Here is a 24201-nt window from a genome sequence, read left to right on the forward strand (position 1 = left end):
TTATTTCCTCTGGCAAGAAACCTTCCTGCTTGTCAATACTTGAATCAATCGTAAATAAACTTGGCACGGTGGCCCACTGTGTGCCAGTGCCTGACATAACTAGGCAAAGCCGTCTCTGTAGAAAAATAAATCGTCTCCTCTGTGTGATGGTTCTTGTTTTCCCTAAAACTAGAATCCTGTTGTATTGAAATGAGCCTTCTACAAAGAAATGACCCCCTCCGTATAAATGATCCCCCTTTATGGAAATGAGCGTACTCCGTGTAAATGATCCTTTGTCCCTAGTCCGAAGAATCAAGGTACTAGGTGCTAATTCCAAGTTCCCTTAGCTTCACAATCTCCATTACATTTTCCTGCCGTATCAGATAATTTTAGTTTTAGTTTTCTGCATCTACGCCAAATTATTGCATTAAATATGGTACAAGATTGCATGCAACCAGGCTAGGGATCACTTGTTTAGTTTTTTCGTGTGTTTAAAATGTCTACGGATGTATGTGTTTGCGAAAGTCGAGCCTAGTTTGTTTCGATCTGATTAGCACGTTTTGTATAATGATACGGACATTGACACTGGCTGGTTTCGTTTCATGGCTTCCTTGACACTAGCTACTCATACCCTCCCAATGGTTGGTTCTGCCAGTGTCAGGCTTTGGACATGCTATTCTCCGTCCAAAGCTTCTTTACTCCTTTTACTCCTAGCATCTCCACTTCTCCTTAGTTTCGGTTAGGCAGTTCTCAGGGTCTGTTGTTGTCTAGTTCTCTATTCATCAAGAGTTCATAAGTGACGACTCCTCGTGTTGAAATTCTCTTTGCAGTGGACTTCGTGTTGAAAATATCCTCTACAATGGTGACTGAAGTCTCTATGATTTGTTGAACCACCATGACTTGGTTAACCGATTTTTTTTGTTTTTTTTTTTTGATCTGGATCCAACGCCGTCTCCGGCTACGCCCTCGACTGCTCAGGTGCCAGTGACTTCAAAGAAATCTGGAAAGTCTTTCAAGATAAGAGAACAACTTGAATTAGAGTGGTTCGTTGTCAACAGCGGCCAGGCGAAAAAGTTTTGTCCCACTGAAAAATACAGATAATCCACCAATCACTGGTCAAATTAATTTACATTCAATCTATATAATTATCATACTACCTGGGCTGTCAAATCCGTGTGTAATTTCGTGTCCAATGACCATTGCCAGTTACCCGTAGTTGAGATGTTTAGAGGGACAGCATCCTACACTGAGTTTTATAGATAAGGGACCGTTCATTTTTTATGAGGGAGGGGGGGCTGGTGGGATTTGGGAAGCACCATTTAAAAATCGCATGACCCCCCCTTAGCTTACCAATTTTTTCACGTGGCCCCCCCTTATAGCGGTCATTTTTTGGGATGACCCCCCCTCCCAAAAAAAAAAAATTGAACAAACAGTATTTAGATTTCAACTTTTTTAATATTTCTCTATTATCCCCCTACTTCACGTTTTGTGCTCACTGTGAAGACAATATTTACAATCCCTATACTACAGAGAGCTGTTGTTTGAAAAACAAATCAAAAGAAAGAGAAGTCAATTTCGGATCTCCTAGTTATGGCTCGCCCTGAGCGTGTGGCATTTGGCCTCTCATTGGCATCTCCCTCATCTGAATTGATGAATGCCCACAGTTTTAATGTAAAACAGATCAAATGTATAGAAGCTAAGTTGACGAAGGTCACGCAGGACATGGAAGCACTAGAAAATAAGAGCAATTATAACAGCATATTCAAGGGCATACTCAAACAGCACATCAACAAAAGGAGAAGGAAAAAAGAAAACCGCAGAAAGTCAAATGAAAGAAAGAGGAAGCGGACTGAAAACAACGTCCAACGAGTTTATGGAATCTGTGTTGGAAACCCGCTAGGAAATGATCTTCCACAATGCCTTGTGTACCCTCCTAGAACGGCCGTCCCGGAAGAGTGTATTAAAGTTGAGGATGTTGCCACGTCGTTATTTAGAAGAGATGGGCCATACATCGCACTGCTCTTGGAAGGGAATTATTTCACCAATGCTGCAAGAAGCAGAATCACCACCAACCTTGAGCAGGAAGACAGAGATTATGTTTACACCTTCATGTACCCTGAAGAGTACACTCTGACGGAAAGCATTGCTGCTTCTTGCAGCATCGGTGAAAGAGACTCCCATAGCAGCACAAGCGGCGACGAAGAACTCGACGACAGCGAAGATGAAGATGAGTGCCAGTGAAAGTTGCATTCGAAAATAACAGTGTTAAATACTTCTTTTCAGTAGCTACAAATGCTTTTTGTCGCCAAACGTTTTTTTAAAGCAGAAGGAAAGTTTGTAATGAATTTGTATCCTGCCTTCTATGTTTATTCTATAGCAATTTTTTTGATATTCAAACATTATGCCATTTTAAAGTTTTACTAAAATATTTCACGTGACCCCCCCTTTTCCCTTATTTTTTTGGGATGGCCCCCCCCTCGAAAGCCATTTTTTTTCGCATGCCCCCCCCCCAAATCCCACCAGCCCCCCCTACCTGATAAAAAATGAACGGTCCCTAATTAGAAAATAGCCCAAAGAAAATGCACGCGCGGATTTGTTTAAAATCGTGTTTCTATTTAACAATTTGATTATGAGTTCTAACTGATTTCGTTTTAAGCAATAGCCCTCAAATTTGTATGGTTTATATGCTGATAAACCACGCGGGCTGTTGGAAGAACTCGAGAAGAACTCGTAAATCATGAGCCGCAGGCGAGTGATTTACGAATTCTTCGAGTGTTTGTTCTTTATATAATAATTGAGAAGACACGCGAAATTTCCATGAGTTTACTGGCACAATAAACCATAGCTGATTGACCAATCAGGGCGCGCGCATTCATTTAATTATTTTATAAAGCGTGATAGTTGACGAGGGCGCTGTTTGAAACGAACTGGAACATTCGCATCCTAAAGCATGCAAGATTATGTGTTTATTTTAAGAAGTGGTGTTGTGATGTTTCTTTTCTGAAACCAATCAGAGAAAACAATTATTTTGAGACTGGGAAAAGTTGAATATTTTAAATAAATTCATCTCATAAACATTTCGCTCATCAGGTTTCTTCAATTTTAGGCAAGGCAAAAAAATTCGTACCTCGAAATAATTTTGAAACCAATTTTGTGTTTGGTTTAGTCTTGCAATTGCCAGCTGAAACCTGTCGAGTATTTTTTTCGAGTCTAATGAAAAAGAAATATCTTTTTCTTTCTTCTTCCTGCTTTCCGTACCTGTTCATAGCCTCCACAAGACTTTTCTCTACCTTATCCTTTACCCAATAACGTGAAATATCAAAAAATTCTCAAAACTTAAAAAAAAAATCAGAGGGAAAACGTTTGTTATATTGACGTCATCTATGCTTCTATCCTCTGATAGATCATAGGTTGGAACCAATTGAAATGAGAGAATAATTTGACTTACAATCAAACTTGTATTAGAAACCCTCGGAACCCATGCTAGTGTCCGCTTAATACAGGGTGTCCGTTGAAAACAGGTTTCCTCAGAATTCTTCTTAGAAGGGTCATATAATATTCGTCAGTATCAAAAGACCTTGCAAGGGTCAAATAGCATTCTCGTGAACGGTTAAGAACTCTGAAATACCGTATTTCCATAATTAAACAATAACAAGTATATGAGGTAAAACGTTTTAGGTATACTGTAACAGTTTCTATATTGATCGAATCATGTAAAAGTTTACTAAATCAAACAAGAACAAGAATTCTATATAAACAAAACCGAATAACAAAATATTGCATTTCTGTTACAGCTCAGTTTGTTGGCAAACAACTTAAAGGACCGATCTGCTAAAACGTGGACAAAAAAAGTCATGCTTTTTTTTTTGCAGTGTCTTTTTTGGTTTCTAACAATAGAAATGACCGTAAAACTCAAGTTTAAGGTGTCAGCGTCCGCTTAACAGAGGTTTCCGTTGAATACAGCTATGTTTTACAGTGAATGTGGGAAAAGAAAAATGGGACTTGCACTGTATGCTGTCAGTTTAATTAAGGGTGTCCGCTTAATGTGAGGTCCGCTTAATACAGGCCTGACTGTATTATATAATTTGGAGTGGAGATTGGACCTGAAACCTTCGATATCAATGATTTTGCATCAGAGAGAAACCTAAAGAGTTTCTAAAAACCAAACACTTAATTTCGTTACCAAGGCAATAATCGTTACCAAGGCTATAATAAAAACAGATTTGGTTTGATTCGAAATGATTTTCCAGTCCAGTTAAGAGCCATAGTTTGCTTCGTCAATACCCATCACAACTTCTCCAAAAGCACAAAATTGTCATTTTTTCAGTTTGCAGCACTGTCAAATATTGATTCGCAACATCTAACATCAATCTTATGTCACTTTACTAATTTAAAGATGGTTTCTACCTAAAACAGAAACAGAAACCAAATCGCTTCTTTGTACCGAGAAGTAATTATTTTCACACTAAAAATAGCACTGAGAAAGAATTCAGAAATTCGGAAATTGCAAATTACAGGAATTAAATTTAACAAGGGTTTCGCCGCTGACCTAAGGACTCGCAATTTCCCTACTGGGTCACATAAAGTGGTCTTGGTGTATTCATCAAAATCGTTCTCCAAAATCGTCACATCCTATTTTGTCATTTCCAGTGAGAGAAAAAAACCCGCCAGAATAACAAATATGACGATTTGATGTTTGCTCTTACCTAACAATCAATTAAACACAAAAATATACTTTGCATCTCTTACCCTATAATGTTACATACAGCAAACAAACTAACATACTTTACATTTACAACAATCCGTGATTTTACTCGACTGTAAATAAAAAGCCTACCTTGCTATCTTAATTTAAATCAAGACAGCAAAATATTGCAATAAGAAATCTTGTAGTTTTGTCGAAAGTTTTGAAGCGACATGAAAAACAGAAAATGCAAAGTCAATGGGGGACAAGGTCCCTTAGAACTTGCTGGGATTCCTGACAATATGGTTGCTGACATTTAAAAACTGAACTATAATCCAAAATGAAGCAATCAAGACTAACTGATTTTTCTATTTGAAATCAGATGAAATCTAATTAACGAATAATGGTTGTTAACTAAAGAAAAAAGAAAAGAAAATAATCCACAAACGTTAACTACTCAGTTATTACAAACATTACCAAACACATTTATTAACATAATTAAGCCGTTTTTATAGACCTACGTTAATTGAAAATAACAAAAGCAAAACACACGCAGTTAGGTGCAAAAAGTAAAGGTAGGTAAGGTTTGCATAGGAGCCAAGTGGCCCATCAGGCCAGAGCTTATCCCCTATTATGTAGCATGAAGCGACTAGGACTTTTTCTACTCCCCCCGGGATGGGATGCTGGTCTATCGCAAGGTTACCCCTAGCATTAAATTTTCCGGTACTCATTTATACAACTGGGTAAAGAGAGGTACTCTGAGGGTAAAGAGTCCTGCCCAAGAACACAACACAATGTCGCTGGCCTGGGCTCGAACCCGGACCACTCGACGCGGAGACGAACGCACTCTGACCATGAGGCCATCGCGCCTCCCAGTTAGGTACAAAAACGTAACTGAAATTATGTCAAATTGCAAAGCCTAAAGGCTCCTACGCTTTTGAGAAGATTTTATATTATCACTTGTAGGGAGAATCCTTAATTGGACTCGCATTCATACATTACTTAACCTACAGAAATCCACCCAATGTAGCCTACGAGATTATGTTCTAGAAAACTAAAAACTATTATTGTACTTCCTCAGTAGTTTAAACTATGGCTCAAGAGAATGGAACTTATGACAAGCTAGCCTACTTAGCGTTAGGGTTACCTGTCGTGACTCGTAACCAATCACACGTTTCTATGGAAACCAACCATGCAGTTCAGAAATTACCGGCTTGTCACAATTTCGATACCTAAGGGTGACAACTCTATGTGGGAACTGTTTCACTCCTACGACGATGGAAACTCTTTCTTGACCTTAGAATACAATACCCCAAGAAAACACTCCACTCACAAAGTTAATAAAAATGCAAGTTCAAAGCTTTTGACCGTTTCACGTCTTCAGTCCCGTGGCAATAAAAGATTGGATGTGTGGGGCGGGGAACTTATCGTACCCACCCCTTCCCCACCCCCTCAAAAAAAAAAAATTCCGTTCAGATCGAGAACCCGTGGGAGCTAAGAGATAAAAATCAAGGAGGCCATCCATATTAAACGTGGTCGTCAAGTTTTGAATATTGATGAGTGCTGCGACCTCCGTCCTCGTATTCAATAACTTATTGCCACGTGACTAAACAAGGTTGCCTAGCAACTGAGCAAAATTATAAACTGTTCACTCCTGAAATGAGGGCGGAGTAAAACGGCCCGAAGTTTGAAACTTTTCAAAAAGATTTTAAAAGTTTGGATAGAAATACTCGAGTTTAAGGTGGCCCAGACTAGCCATATGTATGCCTTATAACGGGTGGACTTTCCACAGTTGCGTCCGTTTGAGTGAGTTCACTGTAGTCTCACGGAAAATGGAACTGCGCATACTTAACGTTGCTATTCATTCTAACAGGGTCTTGATAAGACTTGGTTTTATTTTTACTGTAAGATTAGAAATGACTCTGGCTTTATAAACACCTGAGGTCTGAGAGCTACAACGCTTATTAAGAGCTTAAAAAATGGGCTGAAATTATAGCTTAGATTCCAGTCAGCAACTTATCCAGACCCTCTAACATTGTACCCGTTACGTTATTGCAATAGACCATATTCGTATTCTCGGTATTGGACTGTAACTAACTTGCAATGGAGGCTCAAGCTGCGGAATATCATTAAAACGAAACTAATGTCATTTGCATTTGAAGACTTTCCGCATTAGCCTCAGTTGTAAGCTACGGTTCTATTCCAATACTGATAATACGAAAATGGTCTGTAAAAATGCCCAAGATGTAAGAATTAACCACGAGCAAAAGTAGAAATAACGACCCGAGATTACCACACCGAGCACTTGGTATACGGGTTCATATTACTTCCACGCTTACAATCAAACGCGTCTGCAAATTTCTTAAAGTTGGACAGCGGACCAAGCACCCTGCGAAAAAATGGAAGGTATGTGAACAAACAAGACTCAAAGGAGGACTCTAAAATGGTTAAAAGTGATTCAAAGATAGCATGTTGCTCTGGGGTAGAAAGTGCACAACCAATTTTAATAACGTTAGTCTACAACAAATCGTGTCTACTTCTGGCATAACGGCGTGACAACACAGACCCAAAGGAAGGTTATTTGAGGGTCTGTAATGTCCATGAGGTTTAACCATCATCCATGAAACGGCCTAAAAGCTAATAGTCAAATATGAAAGCAAACTACCGTAAAGAGAGACGGCTAAAATTAGTCTTTAAATGTCTCAACATCTGCTGGCTCAAAAGCTAACGGAGAATTGAACAATGCCTGAAATACTGTACCAAGTTCAGATCAGTTAAAATTTTCCCATACAAAGTTAGGCACAAGTTCTTAAGGCAGAAATATTAACAAACCAGGGAGGCGGGCACCAAGTCGGCATATCAATTTGTCATCATGATGCCAGGATACGGAGACGAACTGCTGCCAATCAACCTCCAACAATCAAGGTCTGTCTACCCATTTTTATCATACTAGATGAAATCATCTTGAATTCGATGCGCCGGGGACTAAGCTTAAAATTTTAATTTTTCTGTTAACAAAAAAAACATATTTTAAAAATATGTTGTTTTTTTTTTAGCTCATGGTGGCTCAAAACAGTTTCCAGCACTCTCCAAGAGATAGAGTTTATGGGTAATAAATTATAATTATGCACTCTTTATCAATTGATGCTATAGTCATGGTATAAATAGACCGCCCAATCATTGGTGAACACGTTATTATCATTTCTATGACACAATAGGTTACCATAGTACCTGTATGACATGCTAAAAACGCTCTTAATTGTAGCTTTAAGAGCATGCTATTCGAAAAAGGCACAGTGAATGTTTTTTTGTATATATTATCAAATTTTGATTAGCAAGATAAGACGTAACCTTTAGCAGAGGTTTCAAAATATCTGTCTACGGAGTTGAGAGTCGCCTTAAAGTTTTGAAAATTTAAGTTGGCTCCGAACCTTATGAAAAGAATTTTTTAGACTTTGCCAAAAGTTGTGTTTTATTCTGTTAATCAAAATTTGACAATATAAAAAACTTTCAGTGTGCCGTTTTTGAAATATAAGTAAAATTTAAAATTTTTCTTGTAATACATATGATAGGTTTTTTTCTAGTTTAGCTTAGTTTGTTATTGATTGTAAAGCCACACGTATGTTGTGACTGAATTCTTAATAAAGACTTCTACTACTTAAAGCTAAAATTAAGGGGGGTTTTAGCAGGTCATACTGATGCTATGGTAACCTATTGTGTCACAAACATGATAACCACGAAACGTAGCGTTGAAGAGTTGAAAGATTCATACCTGTATTTTGGATATGAATGTACGTCATTCTTCAACTGGAAAAGAGCAGCTTGCTTCTTGTAGACGCTACACCATGGCTAACATGAAGAAACAGAGTCATGTTAGAAGTATTGCTGTAAAGAAAATACTTTCCGACTAACGACTTTCATACGTCAGAGGACAAATGTTACCTATTCTTGAAGTATGCGAGGTTGACCTTCTTATTACCAAGTCCTAGTTAGAATTTTCATCTCAAATTAGAGACGAGTCCATGGTGGTATAGTGGGAAGTTTGTTGGGTTAACAACGATTATTATTTGCTTTATGCAGTGATATTATTGGTCCAAACTGCTCGTGCATTATCATTTTCCAATCTTGTATTGTCCATAACAAATTAACGAGACCAATTTTGACCCAGTAATGACGCAACCGAAATGGTTACTAAGCAACAAGATCCTCCAAGGGAAAATTGGGCTAACAAAACAGTTTCATTTTGTCTCACTTTTTTTACCTTTTACCCAACGTTACATGCTACTACAACGTCTAATAATTAAAAAGAATTCAAGTGCCAAAGAGTGGCAAGCCTACCGTAGCATATCCGATAAAGAAAAGCTGGTCCACGCTGAAATCCAGGCCAGGCAACCGTTCCTCTTTTCCATTGTCGTTGACCCAAGATTGATAAGCCTAAATATTCAATTAGAGTGGATCAAGAAGGAAATTGTTAATGTATAAGGTGTTGAGTGCCAAACAAGCATATGACCTTTCAGTAATAAAAAAAAAAACGCTTAACGATTGAATAAAGTTTGATTTCGGTTGCAGGTAGAAAATTACAAGATAAATGGAAAGAGGCTGGCCTCTAGACAGTTACGTTCCATTTACTATATTCAAGATAGCGGATCCAAGATGGTAACTGTTCGATGTCATAGAGGATCACAAGGGATTGTTTTGTCCGCTTTTTTACTTCGGCCCTTATTTTTTTTTGCTTTTATCCCTTTGTGCCAGTCTAAAACGCGTTAGGAAAGGTAAGTACTTTATATGCTATTAGATAAACATGTCAACTTTATCTTCAGTTGACTAGAATCAGAAAATAAATTACTTAAATGATGGCTTACCTCATAAGCAAGCTTTATCCCTCCATTGTCAGCTATGTTTTCATTCAAAGTTTGTTTGCCATCTATCTGCAAAACAATAATACAAGACAAAGTTGTTTTACGTCTTCTAACTTTCAAGTCTATGGGTGGGATCCTATGGAATGTGGGACTATTAAAGAACAATGTATTAAGCAGGTATACAATTTAAAGGAGGTTCTAGCTAACTTTCAATATGTGGGTGGAATATGTCAGATTGTAATTAGAACATGGTGGAGGCATGTCAAACAAAATGTATGAAGCCCTTTTATCTTCTAACAGCTGACAGTGTGAAAGAGTAATGACCTGGGCCGGGAATGATCAAAAGAAAGCCATTGAGCAGTACTTTCAGGGAGTATAATTTACAAATCAAAGTGGTTCTAACTGTAAATGTGTGATGAAATGACAAAAGACTGTGTGACCACTAATTAGGATTTTTAGTACGTTGTCAACGTGTGAAGTTTTGTCTTGCTTACATTCTCTCCAAATACTTGGTATTTGTTGTATTGATTTACTAGACATTCAGTTCTTTCCACGAAATCCAGCTTCGAACGGAAAGACCACCAATCCTTCACATTTCCATTTTTATCAAACAACCGCCCTAAAAATGCAAATTATTCATTATTAACAGCTTTTAGAAATTCCACAATTTATCCTGGAATATTTGAGTAATATGACGGCTCTTGACGAGGGTAATAATCTCCCGTTGTAAAAGTTTGAACAGTGCCTGCTGCGAATTTCCATCAGACTTCTAGAAAGACAGTCAAATACCCTATACAAGTATGAAGTTTGAATCATGGTACAGGTTTGAGAGGTCAGCTTTGGAATACGGTATGGAAAACATACATTTTAGTCATAAATAGACCTAGAGATTTTACAGTCTGGGCGTCTCACTCCTACCAAACATTCCGGAAAGGCATAGGAGGGGAATGGAAAGTAGGGTGCAGCTACAGATAACCCACCAATTACTGATCAAATTAATTGACATTCATTATATATAACTATAGCTACCTCTGCTGTCAAATCCGTGAGTAATTTCATGTCCAATGATCATCGCCAATGACCCATAGTTGAGATATCTAGAAGGACAGCATCGTACACTGAGTTTTACTGAGATAACTTCTTGTACTCCACGCAACTTTGATTGTACAAGAACGGCTCTCAATGAGTGGCAAGCAGTTGATGGGCAACGTCGAATGTGACAGTCTGAATTTGTTTTGAATTTTAATAACGTTTAAGTTAAAAACTATTTTTGAAACTGATTAAAAAAGGTGTTCTGATCTCTAAATCATAGCACTTTAACATAACACCCAAAACACTTTTTTAGATCAGTTTCAAAAACAGTTTAACTTAAACAGTTTTTGAGTTAACAAGTTCTCTGATCGCGCAAAGAGCATTAACATAGTTACGTTTGTCGTGTTATTAACTCGACCAGAGAGAAAAGAGGAAAGAAAATAGTTCGTGTATCTCTTGACCCCATACCAGTCTTTCTTAGCATCCTAGTGAACGTTTTCCTTATTACTTACTTTGGGTAACCTTTTCTGTAAAATGGAGATTGCAGGATTCCAGCCAAAAATACTGCGAAGAAAAAACAATAATAAGACGAAATAATTATTAATTATATAGATTTACCAACAATTTTTTAGTAATTAGACGTTTGCCGTGCTGCATCATCTAGCTGAACAATTTTTAAAGAGGTAAATATCCAAAGCCTTTAATTTGGCAAGAATGTTTGAGAAACAAAAAGAAAATTTGTTCTTGTAGACCGAATGTTATTTCTTTGATGTTTATTCTCTTTATTTGAAGTACAGCGGCCAGTTTCCAAAAAAACGTCATGTTTAATGATGAAAATTAACCCACCTATTCGGTTTTGTTGTGGACTGTAATATCCATTGACCTCTGCAGGACTTTCGGCCCATCTAAGGAGAGCATGCAATGGTTAAACGGTATGAGAAATACAGCATGACGCTGCAAATGGTAGCAAAGCACAGAGAAGTAGCAGAAGAGAAGATAATCATGATGTAGTACGTCCTCACTGCCTCGTGGACAAAGTGTATCCAGGACTGTGGTATCGGTTACTTATCAGCCTGAGTTCCCTGCACGTGTTAGTTAAAGTTAACTCTCGTTTCCTGCAAGTGAAAGTCAACTTTACCCACGTTTACTCGAGCTCGTGACTCGAGCACCTAGTGCTCGCATGTTTTACAACATGTTTCCTTCCTCTCACAAACACAGTTATGTAATTTTACAAAGCAAGTGAAATAGTACTAGTTTCCTTGTTCTACTTCCTGATTTTTGCCAGAGTCAGAATGAGTTAGAACTGAATGTGCCAGCGCCGTACGTCACTAACTCAACAAAGATTCTCACTGAATATATAGTCAAAGATACTACAGCCTTCTCAAATCATATCAATGCACAGACTAGCAATGTACCACACCTGTTTTCTATTAATTTTGTAAGCACGGGGCTTCGGATTAAGGCTTCGTGCAATGAGCCATTTTTGAAGTATTTAAAAGTCTCACATGGCAACGAGGCTGAGGGAAAAATAACATCGAGATTGAAGGATGAACAAAGGATTTCTCTTGTTTTAGCTCGCCAAGCCTCGACGCCATATCAGAATATTTCGAAAATGGCCTATTACACTTTGCGCAAATTTTCTAAATTATACAGATGTAGTTTAATCTACTTTGTTCGACCCATAAAAACTACGAATCCAGTAAATGTTTCTCCACGGTATGTACTTAACAAATAAAAGCCCCATAGAGCTTCATTCTTACAAATCTTTGTTGACCGGCTCGCGAAGCACGTCAAAACTTTTTTGCACAATCATTCTGTTCATTGCCACGTTGTTTTCAAAATAATCACTGCTTGCGTTTAACTGAGGAAAAAAACAAACATTCAGAGTAACATCAAGTGAACAGTAGTTATATGAATGAGGTATCATAGAAGATAAGACAAATATATCTTATGCAGACTCTGCTGATCAGAAGGACAAAGACAAATCTGGTGTGTGGGTGATTACTCACCGTTGCGTAATGGGTGTCAAGTTTGCTGTCGTCTTTGATATAAGGAGGGTAACCCACATCCTCTTTGATTACACGGGCCTGGATCGACGAAAAACAAAACAAGGTTTTATTACATAAATTGACAACCTAAATAATGTACCATGTCCTAAGATCAAACATTCGTTGTTAGATTTGTCTGTGCTTTCTGTACTTTTTATGGCTGTGCTCTTCTCATTGTTCCTCATGAATGATAATGTTGTTGGGGGAAGAAGAGCCTGGCGGTGCCTTCTATACACCAAGGTTAAATAGAACTAACTAAAGATTATGGACGACTAAATAATGAAACGACCTATGAATTTGCGGGATAGTTTTTTGGCTTTTCTGTACCTTTTCCTCGGCGGATTGCTTTGTCTCGTAATCCATCCAGTCTGCAGACTTAAGGTTATCAATGAAAGCTTTGCGAAGACGAGAAGTCATGTCTTTTACCTAAAAAATGATAATAAAAAGAATCACCAAAGCTTGGAGTCTGATTTACTGCAACTAGAGACATAACAGAAAAACGGAAAAGCAATCACCCCGTCTCCTGCATCTTCAGTGTTACATGATTATCAGGGGACGTTAAAGAACTCACACACTTAGCGGAAAGTGTAGGGCACGGAGTCCCCGGTGTTGTGGTCTGGCCTTATTTTACGGGTTGGTGCTTCACATAGGGTTAACCTCAAAGCACCTTGCCCCCTTGGACAGAATTATCCGAGAAAAATTGCCATGCATGCTTATGTTTAATCTGTCTTCAAAATGCTAGGGTAGCCGCTGACACTACAGACTCGTCTTTCTTTGATAATAAAAGGACTACGTTTCTTTATAATGTGATTTGTAACTTTTTATCGGGAGCGGTAAAATTAATATGACAAATTTGCCCTTCCAAAACTTATACATAAAAAGTAAAGCAAATAACCTAAAATTGAGCACTAAGTATTGACTGTTTGTAAATCATACGGGCTACTAGAGAACCAGAAGAACGTTGCAAAGAAAAGCCGTTTGGAAAAGTAGCAATTGCAGGAACAAAAAACCGTTAACACAACAAAAATACTCCAAGGAATAATTCATTTGACTGTAATTTACTGAGAAAATCGCTTTCCTCATCAACGCTTTTTGTCTCCTTAAAAAATTACGGTAAGCGATAGACATTGCAGAAACAAATTAAGAAACTGATGGTTTGTCAGGACTGATAATTTATATATCTCTATAATATAGATAGGACCCTGCGCGCTCTGATTGGTCAAAAACCTATGTTTTATCAGTTTATATAATAACCCAAGTTATTCTCGCATTTTGAGTGGTTCTTGCCTATGATCTATTAGAAGATAGACGCACGATTGACGTCATCATTTCAAAGATTTTCTCTCTGTGTCTTAAAATGGCCGAAAGTTTTGAGAAGTTAGATGATACTTTTCGTGACTGGGCGAAAGATAAAGTACAAAAAAAGTCCTGCCGAGACATTGAACAGGTACGAGAAGGGAGAAGAAGAAAGAAAAAGCCGTTTCTTTTTCAGAAAATGACTCAGAAGAATACTCGAGCTGTCTCGGTCGGCAGTCGAGCGAGACTAAACCAAACACAAAATAAATTACTTTAAGGTAAGTGAGAAACCATTGCTTTGTGTCGAATTTAACAAAACCAATAAACAAAATTATTATATCATTAATTTATTTAAACAATTCAACTTTTCTCAGTCTCTGTTGACACAGACTGGTGTTGGGAATGAAACATCAAAACATTACGTCTTAAAATCACTTAAAATAGTCACATAACCTTGCTTTAATATGCGAATGTTCCAGTCCGTTTCAGGACACAGCAGCGAGCAAAGTATAGCTAACTACAGCTCACGGCCAACTGTATCGCAGCTATAAGATGTCTCCGACACTATGTTAAACTTATTTGAGAATAACCAACCACAGAAGACACAAATTTCTACCGTCCCCAACGGTCCTTTCATTTAAAACTCGAATCGAATGGCCTCCAGTGTTGACCGAAACCGCAACTTTTTTTTTTCTTTATTATATAAAACAAATAGATTCCATGTTGCCGGGCGTCTGTTCAGTAATAGATCACAGAACACGTGAAAATGTAGTAAGAACATCATTGACACACTCGGCTATCGCCTCGTGTGCCACTTTTTTGTTCTTACCACATTTTGACGTCATCTGTGATCTGTTACTGAACAGACGCACTTCAACATGGAATCTATTTGTTAATTAAAACATAGAAAAAGCGTGTTTTATTGTTTTTGCCTATATCATAAAGCAAATGAAGGAGCTGCACTGTGAAAGTTAAACAGATTATTTCTAATTAATCAATTACGACTAACCGGGTTACCGAAAAATCGTGAGTGGTCGCTATTTTCGGCAGTTCATTGAACTTAAACCCCGTATTCTCAAATGTCCCTCGTGTTTTATCACAGTACACGGCTTAGGCTTCTTTATTTGTTAAGTGAACCCATCATAACACCTGAAGAATGTTATTCAAAGTTGCATCTTACCGTTGTTTTTGTAGATTCGTCAAAATTCGCATCCACATACAATCTTCCTAAAGTCATTCCCATCGGTTTCATCATGCTCTCCAGACAGTAAGACCACCTTTTATATTCTCGCACTCCAATGATGGCCTTCTGGAATTGTCGCTTAGCCTGGACAAACTGAGAAGGCATTGACATAACGTACTTGTCCACAACGCGCCACATTATGTAGTTCTTGACAGTATCTTCGGATCTAAAGTAGAAGGGAAACAGGAATCAACGTTCGTAAAACCTGGCATGTAAACATTTCATTCTGCCCGCGTAACACAAGTTACAAATTGTTAATCGTGTTGGCTACGTTTTGGTAATTCATCATCGTTTTCGCAACGCTATTCAACTGTGACGTTACATAATAAAAAGACTGACAAACATAACAAATTCCTTTCGCTCAGGCGTTAAGTAAGCTGCATAGATCTACCACATTCATGCATGTTTTAACTTGTTCAACGAGTTTCTAGTGACGGAGTAAATTTGTTCTTATGATCCTTGAGTTTCTGATGGTCCCTTGAAATGTGTGAACGCAGTCGGAGCAGTTCTAGCGTTAAGAATGCATTCTTCATCGCTCCACAGCCTCTCCGTAATATATAAAGAGAAGAACTGAACACAGCACTATACAGTACGGGTAATAAGGTCCTCTTTATTGTCCTCTACATTATCATCCATGCATTTAGCATGGTCCTTTCAAACTAAATAACTCACGTCCTTTGGTATTCGTTGGCAATAGTCTGGAACAAATTGAGGTACGCCCGTGACGATGGATAATACACTGAGTCATATCTATTGAAAGTTATTTTCTGGTGGGAAAACGCAACGTTCAGGAAATTCTCCATAAATCTTAACTGAAAGACAAAAATGTACAAATATTGGTCACTACAAGTCGTGATCATTTTCACGGCTAGACTTTAAAAGTTATCAAAATCAATAACCCGTTAAAACAGGACCGGTTATTTTGCGAGTTGCGAGTGGCGAGTGGCGAATGGCGAGTGGCGAGTGGCGAGTGGTGGGTGGCGAGTGGCGAGTGGCGAGTGGCGAGTGGCGGGTGTCAGGTAGCGAGTGGAGAGTGGCTGGTGGCGAGGAGCGAGTGGAGAGTGGCGGGTGGCGGGTGGCGGGTGGCGGGTGGCGGGTGGCGGGTGGCGGGTGGCGGGTGGCGGGTGGCGGGTGGCGGGTGGCGGGTGGCGGGTGGCGGGTGGCGGGTGGCGGGTGGCGAGTGGCGGGTGGCGAGTGGTGAGTGGCGAGTGGGGAGTGGCGGGTGGCGAGTGGCGAGTGGCGAGTGGCGAGTGGCGAGTGGCGAGTGGCGAGTGGCGAGTGGCGAGTGGCGAGTGGCGAGTGGCGAGTGGCGAGTGGCGAGTGGCGAGTGGCGGGTGGCGGGTGGCGAGTGGCGGGTGGCAGGTGGCGGGTGGCGAGTGGCAAGTGGCGAGTGGCGAGTGGCGAGTGGCGAGTGGTGAGTGGCGAGTGGCGAGTGGCGAGTGGCGGGTGGCGGGTGGCGGCTGGCGGCTGGCGGGTGGCGAGTGGCGAGTGGCGGGTGGCGGGTGGCGGGTGGCGAGTGGCGAGTGGCGAGTGGGGAGTGGCGAGTGGCGAGTGGCGAGTGGCGAGTGGCGAGTGGCGGGTGGCGGGTGGCAGGTGGCGGGTGGCGAGTGGCGAGTGGCGGGTGGCGGGGGGCGGGTGGCGAGTGGCGAGTGGCGAGTGGCGGGTGGCAGGTGGCGGGTGGCGAGTGGCGAGTGGCGAGTGGTGAGTGGCGGGTGTCAGGTAGCGAGTGGAGAATAGCTAGTGGCGAGTAGCGAGTGGAGAGTGGCGGGTGGCGGGTGGCGGGTGGCGGGTGGCGGGTGGCGGGTGGCGGGTGGCAGGTGGCGGGTGGCGGGTGGCGGGTGGTGGGTGGCGGGTGGTGGGTGGCGGGTGGCGGGTGGCGGGTGGCGGGTGGCGGGTGGCGAGTGGCGAGTGGCGAGTGGCGAGTGGGGAGTGGCGGGTGGCGAGTGGCGAGTGGCGAGTGGCGAGTGGCGGGTGGCGGGTGGCGGCTGGCGGGTGGCGGCTGGCGAGTGGCGAGTGGCGGGTGGCGGGTGGCGGGTGGCGAGTGGCGAGTGGCGAGTGGGGAGTGGCGGGTGGCGGGTGGCGAGTGGCAAGTGGCGAGTGGCGGGTGGCGGGTGGCAGGTGGCGAGTGGCGAGTGGCGGGTGGCGGGTGGCGGGTGGCGAGTGGCGAGTGGCGAGTGGCGGGTGGCGGGTGGCGGGTGGCGAGTGGCGAGTGGCGAGTGGTGAGTGGCGGGTGTCAGGTAGCGAGTGGAGAATAGCTAGTGGCGAGTAGCGAGTGGAGAGTGGCGGGTGGCGGGTGGCGGGTGGCGGGTGGCGGGTGGCGGGTGGCGGGTGGCGGGTGGCGGGTGGCGGGTGGCGAGTGGCGAGTGGCGAGTGGCGTGTGGCGGGTGGCGGGTGGCGGGTGGCAGGTGGCGGGTGGCGAGTGGCGAGTGGCGGGTGGCGGGTGGTGGGTGGCGGGTGGCGAGTGGCGAGTGGCGAGTGGCGGGTGGCGGGTGGCGGGTGGCGAGGGGCGAGTGGCGAGTGGTGAGTGGCGGGTGTCAGGTAGCGAGTGGAGAGTGGCTGGTGGCGAGTAGCGAGTGGAGAGTGGCGGGTGGCGGGTGGCGGGTGGCGGGTGGCGGGTGGCGGGTGGCGGGTGGCGGGTGGCGGGTGGCGGGTGGCGAGTGGGGAGTGGCGGGTGGCGAGTGGCGGGTGGCGGGTGGCGAGTGGCGAGTGGCGAGTGGCGAGTGGCGAGTGGCGAGTGGCGAGTGGCGAGTGGCGAGTGGCGAGTGGCGAGTGGCGAGTGGCGAGTGGCGAGTGGCGAGTGGCGAGTGGCGAGTGGCGAGTGGCGAGTGGCGAGTGGCGAGTGGCGAGTGGCGAGTGGCGAGTGGCGAGTGGCGAGTGGCGAGTGGCGAGTGGCGAGGGGCGAGTGGCGAGTGGTGAATTGCGAATGGTGAGTGGTGAGTTAATGGCGTTCATTAACTTTGCCAAGCTCACTCGCCTAAGGTTTCGCCACATTTATCATCACAGAGATAAAAGAGCCATGAAAATCACGCGAGGTCTTTGCCATGTTTCGATTGGAAAAGCATTTACTCATAATTAGAATTTCACAATCCCAACGCGCACTCGACGACAGTAGAACCTTTTTTCTCATCTTCCCAGTGAGAGCTATTAAGGTGGCTACATACGGTAATCATTTATGGCGTTCCGCGCGTAAGTGTTATATTTTGAATGCTGTTTTTGCATTCGCTTTCACACCTAGTCCAAAGTCATTACATGTAATAAGCAATGATTAAATAGTTGTTTGCTATCATTTGTGTTAAAATTTTGAGATTTAGTCTTAAATTATAAAAGCCCAAACAATTGTGTTTTTTACTGTTTTTATGGCTTTATTTGTGATTTTCATGAATTTCCTTCGGTGAAATCTTCCAAAATTTTTACATCACATCGCTTCCAGCGGGATACGAATTTTAAACACGAAAAAAGTAGGGTTTGTAAAGGCAGTTTTTTCGATATTTTCAAATTTATGTCTTTTACCGCTCAAACAATCTGGTCTAATAGATTTCCCTGAAAAACGAGCTCCGACTAAAGTAAAATATTTACTACCAATCTGCCAAATTTTATGGAATTTCACCGAAAGAAACGCGAGAAAATTCAGTGTCAGTTTTGCTTTTTGTGCTCATGTTGACGTAATAAAAAATCGAAAAACACTGATGTTTTCCTTTTAGCGCGCGCAGATTACTTCCTCAGCGCTCATGCGATCTTAAAACTATAGTGAGCAACCTTAAATAAGGAAAACATTGATGGCAAGGAGATCGAAGTGATGATAGCGATTCCATCGGGCTTTTGATCAACAGAGTGAACAGGGAATTGCTGTTCTACGTACACTGAAGGTTGAGTCCGTACAAAAGTCATCTAATGTTTTGTCCAAGGAGTCGAAAGATCGACCTGATCGGTGGTCATCCCTAAGTGATTCAATTATATCTCCTGAGATTCTTTCTGGACTTACTGACTGGAAAAAAAGAAATGAGAAGAAAATAATGAAAATATAAAATGAGAGGTTCAGTGTCACATTAAATGGCATAATTTGGAAGGCTTTGATATTTCACAACGAGGATCAAAGTTACTTTATCGCTCTATTTTGAACACTTTAACTAGTCAATACTAAATTCTGGATTTTCATAAACTTACCTGAGCAATTTTGTTTTCAAAATCATATATGTCCATCATCTTCCGATTGGAAGCCGCCCCTCCTCCAAGAAGACGTGCTATTGTTTTCATGTATGTTTTGTACGCCTCCCGGATCTGTAGTTTGAATAATGACAAAAACGGCTTTTGTTATAGAAGGAAAGTAATCACTCTCACTACTGCAAATTACGCAGAATCCAGTAAACCAAACAAACCTCAAAGTACCCGACGCATACGATGTAAAGTGCAGGAGAATGTGTCCGAGCGTGTCACGTTTGCTTTGGGTTCATTACTGACTGAATGACAAGTGGCGTGAGGTTTATATGCCAATCGCTTAGTGTGGTAATGTAAAATCAAGCACTCAAAAGCGGTGATATTCGCTGTTTTTGGTTCACTTGCAAAATTTATTATTGCTAGTTCATTCTCGTAACCTCTACTGTTTGTTCGTTTTGGATTTTGGAATATCGACTATGGACTGAGAATCATGCATAGATTGTACGCTGGGCAATTCTACTTAACAACAGTATTTTGTACTTAGGAATTTTAAGTTTTGTTTATGTTTCGCTTGACTATCCATACATCTATACACAGGGGCGTAGCCAAGATTTTTCAAAGGGGTGTCACACTGTGTCAAAGTGCAGGTGCTCACCAGATTGTCTTGTCGACCTCCTCCGTTTTTGCCACATGTTGTAGGTTGTTTGCTTAAGAAAAGGCTTCCGAAGGGGAGGTCACGGGCACCCCAGGTCCCCTTCCCGCCCGCACCTAGCAACGCCCTTGATACAGCCATAAAGACTAGTACAAATCTCATTCACCGACACGAGTTCGACTATCTCCTCGACGACTTGGGACCCATAGTACAATGTTTTCTTACCAACCTTTTGTCCCTCACTTGAGTAATCAAAATAGTAACCTATACCCAGTCCCAACGAGGAAAAACTGACCTAAAAACAGAAAATAAGAATGAAGAGAAAATGAAGGGTGAGTATGTTACTCTACTTCAGAAACTCCGGGTGGAGTTAATGATGTCATCATACCCTGCCCCACACCCCCTTCAGTACCCTTACAATAATTGTCTCCAACAGCTGGATCGAGAAGCTACCAAAGAATTAATAAATGGTGCTGAATTTCCTTATGCTTTGATTTAAGCAAAAATATATTATCAAAATCAGACTGATCTAACTTCATTTGCGTCTCTCGTTTTTCTTACGTTATTGTTATTTTCTGTTTTGCTCCGTCGCATAAATTAAAATACGTAAAAGAATAGGCTTTGTCAATAATTTAACTATAAAACATTGCGATAAGACATAAGTTAAAACCATCACGGTTAAAGACTCTAAAAAACTGTAAAAAAACTCTAAAAAGCGACGACGTTTCGACGTTTACTCAACGTCATTTTCAAGTCAAAATGAATAAGAAAGCGTTATTTGAATATAAATGCACAAAACAAATCCTTAGAGACTTAAATAAAACACTATTAAATGCGAGAAATATTTGCACGCAGTGTCACGTAAACAGTTTAGCACGAACGGAGTCCTTCTGGGTATTTAGCCCAGGTTTTAGCTCCTTAATAAACAACATCTCGAATATTAAGCAGTCAAACTTCGATCTACATTTCCTCAAAATCGAGAATTGTTTGTCCATGGTCTTCCAAGTGTCTTCCAATTGCAGAATGTTTATGCTCGCCAATGCGTTGGTGCAAGTGTCGGGTTGTGTACCCGACATAATCTGTGTCGCACAGATCACATTGAAATTTGTAGACCCAAGTGGAGAGCCCATGGCAACGCCCTCCACTTGTTCGTAAAGTGTACCATCAAGTTGAAAGAGTTGGTTTGTAGTTGCAAGCTTGAGCAATTCCATAAGTTGGTCTTTGTTGAGGTTTAGATTGTAGGTGTTATTAAACCAGTTTTCAGCAAAAGCTTTTTCGGCAAGTATTCCGATGGTTTCGTGAGCAGGAACATTGGTAAACAGAGCTGTCACGTCGTATGATACGAGTATATGGTCAGCATCAACAGGGATGTTTCTGATATCTTCGGAGATATCGCTGATCGCTGGTTAAATAACACCTACAATCTAAACCTCAACAAAGACCAACTTATGGAATTGCTCAAGCTTGCAACTACAAACCAACTCTTTCAACTTGATGGTACACTTTACGAACAAGTGGAGGGCGTTGCCATGGGCTCTCCACTTGGGTCTACAAATTTCAATGTGATCTGTACGACACAGATTATGTCGGGTACACAACCCGACACTTGCACCAACGCATTGGCGAGCATAAACATTCTGCAATTGGAAGACACTTGGAAGACCATGGACAAACAATTCTCGATTTTGAGGAAATGTAGATCGAAGTTTGACTGCTTAATATTCGAGATGTTGTTTATTAAGGAGCTAAAACCTGGGCTAAATACCCAGAAGGACTCCGTTCGTGCTAAACTGTTTACGTGACACTGCGTGCAAATATTTCTCGCATTTAATAGTGTTTTATTTAAGTCTCTAAGGATTTGTTTTGTGCATTTATATTCAAATAACGCTTTCTTATTCATTTTGACTTGAAAATGACGTTGAGTAAACGTCGAAACGTCGTCGCTTTTTAGAGTTTTTTAGAGTTTTTTTAGAGTTTTTAACCGTGATGGTTTTAACTTATGTCTCATCGCAATGTTTTATAGTTAAATTATTGGCACAAATTAAAGGCATGGAAATAATGCTGTTGTTGCGGTTATTATACTGGCTGTGGTCGCATCAACGCTATTATTAACTGAGGTCAGCATAAATTAACTTAGTCAGCCATTTAGATAGCGCGACCTACTCCCAATTCACTCCAACTCTGGTCAAGAAATTCATGATTCCATGATAAAAACACGTAGATAATTCATCAAGTTTAAACAAGCAAAATCAAGACCGTGAAGGTGTTTGGACGTATGACCTTAGTTGGCATAGATGTTTACGATTTTGTTTCTCCGTTTTCTCTTCAGTTTTAGTTTCGATTGAGTACATGTATCAAACACCTCAAAGCCAGTCAAATATACTCCGGTGCGTTAAAATTTCAACTCTCTTCTCGGTGTTTGGAAATGTGGTCAAACACTGTCTCTCGTGTTTTGATATGTTGCATCTAAAACAATACAATAAATATGTTATATCTAAAACAATACAATCCAACAAACTGATATAATAACAAGCGAAACGAATTAATGTCAAACTTTTGTTTAGTGTCATTTTCTCTTGTAAGTGTTGTTAGTTTTTTTTCTTCTTCTTCTTGTCTTTAATTATCTTATAGTTTCGCAATGCTGTAACAATTTATGTCCATGCAAATAAAGCTTACCGTCGACGTTGTTGTTGACTAACCTAGCTAACCCAACCCTACCCTACCTTATCTTACCTTGTCCTTCCCTACCATACCTAACCTTCCTAAGCGCCGCATCATACCCTACCCTACCTTTCCACGTGCCGTAATCTGCATTGCCCCAACAAACCTTACCATAACTTACCTCACTAAATCCCAATCTGCTGCTCATTTAGATACCATGTTATTATATGGCTGTGTCTCACAAGGACTGGGAACTACAGAATTCAGGAATTTGATCGGCTGAAATCGATATTGAAAGCGGTCTATATTTTCCCAACTAGACCGGCATCGAGACCGGTTACATTTCGAGGTGAGAAAGGTGCAAACTAAAATGCAAAAATATTTACTATTTTCCTCTAACAATTTTTATTTGTGGGAGTGCCAAAAAGCCCGATGAGAAAAAAAGTAAAGAGGACGAGCAAACTCTGGCAGAATTTAGTTCGGCTCATCACCGTTTGCAAGCAAAATGTCAGCTAGTACAAACCAGTTACATTAAATGAATTAAATTGTTCTTGTTTGCCATACAATAAACATCTTATTAACCGAGTTTAGTCGGTCTGTATGGAAGAATCTTGATCTCGGTCGTTTGTGAAGACTTAACTGCGTTCGGTCTGTACTCACGACCTCGGTCAAGATTCTCACATACAGACCTCCTGCTCGGTTAAAAAGAGCTAAATAATAAAAGCGAACAAACAGTAGTAGAAATCGTAATTATACTCACACGAAGAATGTGTTGGTTTGAGTTCTGTGGGTCTGTAGCAACGGATACTGAAAGTAAGGTCTGTACATTCAAGTCTCTTAGAACGGCGCCCATTTTCTCTGCCACTGTCCATGAGTTCGTTCCACCCCCAGTCACTGTCCAGCCGCCATACTTCTTTATCAAGCTTTCCAAAGGTGAAATCCCTCGACGCTCAACTGCAGCGGTATCTACGCATGTTTCATAGATCTTGGCAGTTTTCACGATAGATGAACTCTACAAGGGAAGATGGTATTTAACCAGCCTTAATCAAATTATGCTGGTCTCCACTGTCGCCCCATCATAAATAAAAATCGTAACAATTCAATAAATGAAGTCAAGAATCTGGGATTTGATAGATGATTGATGTATCAACAACCTCGCAAAGATTTGGCCCCGTGCACGTTATTTGGAAAAGTTTTCCACCCAAATTTATAGAGCTTTCTATGAAGACGCCAAGTTGGTGCCTTTCCAGTGCAAGAACTGGTATTTCTATTTGTCACATGAAATCAGGCAATAAATGCGGGAAAATTTATGCACCGGCTTGCCCAAATATGGTATAAAAGTGCTGCGGTTACGGGTTGTTAGGCAACTCAAGACCTCGGGCAACGTTTTTCTCAATACGGTTGAATCTGGTTAAGCGTCCTAGACTACTCATGACAAACCTGTGAATAGTTAGAAGCAGCAGTCTCCATAGCTTGTCGCAAAACCTCCATGTTGTCGTCGTTCACGATAGTGAAGCCAGTTTCGCTACTCTGTTCCGCACTGAGATGATGGGCTTTGAAAAACCCTCCGCATGCGTAGGAATAAAAGTCGT

The 24201-nt window shown here is 41.3% G+C and overlaps 1 protein-coding gene across 1 annotated transcript; it reads right to left on the reverse strand.

Annotated features, from left to right (window-relative positions):
* Positions 1 to 6145: 6145 nt before the first annotated feature.
* LOC145491502 (membrane metallo-endopeptidase-like 1) lies at positions 6146 to 24188 on the reverse strand. Its single transcript, XM_081470747.1, has 18 exons — positions 24050 to 24188; positions 23370 to 23621; positions 20178 to 20243; positions 19306 to 19419; positions 19001 to 19126; positions 15814 to 15953; positions 15079 to 15307; positions 12930 to 13028; positions 12564 to 12641; positions 12315 to 12415; positions 11401 to 11459; positions 11067 to 11118; positions 10552 to 10619; positions 10017 to 10141; positions 9526 to 9591; positions 9002 to 9097; positions 8436 to 8512; positions 6146 to 7052 (listed from the first exon to the last, which is right to left on the reverse strand). Exons 1-18 carry the CDS (start codon positions 24098 to 24100, stop codon positions 6953 to 6955), a joined length of 1899 nt encoding a protein of 632 aa, XP_081326873.1. The 5' UTR covers positions 24101 to 24188; the 3' UTR covers positions 6146 to 6952.
* Between the last annotated feature and the right edge of the window lie 13 nt (positions 24189 to 24201).

Source organism: Orbicella franksi, chromosome 6 (assembly GCF_964199315.1).
Source record: "Orbicella franksi chromosome 6, jaOrbFran1.1, whole genome shotgun sequence".
NCBI classification, from domain to species: Eukaryota; Metazoa; Cnidaria; class Anthozoa; order Scleractinia; family Merulinidae; genus Orbicella; species Orbicella franksi.

Coding starts and splice junctions, on each gene's coding strand:
- LOC145491502 (XM_081470747.1), bottom strand. CDS start 24,100: ATGGAGGTTTTGCGACAAGCTATGGAGACTGCTGCTTCTAACTATTCA. Junction 12,416..12,563: donor TTGACACCCATTACGCAACG/GTGAGTAATCAC, acceptor TTTTTTCCTCAG/TTAAACGCAAGCAGTGATTA. Junction 7,053..8,435: donor CATTCATATCCAAAATACAG/GTATGAATCTTT, acceptor ATTTTTTCGCAG/GGTGCTTGGTCCGCTGTCCA.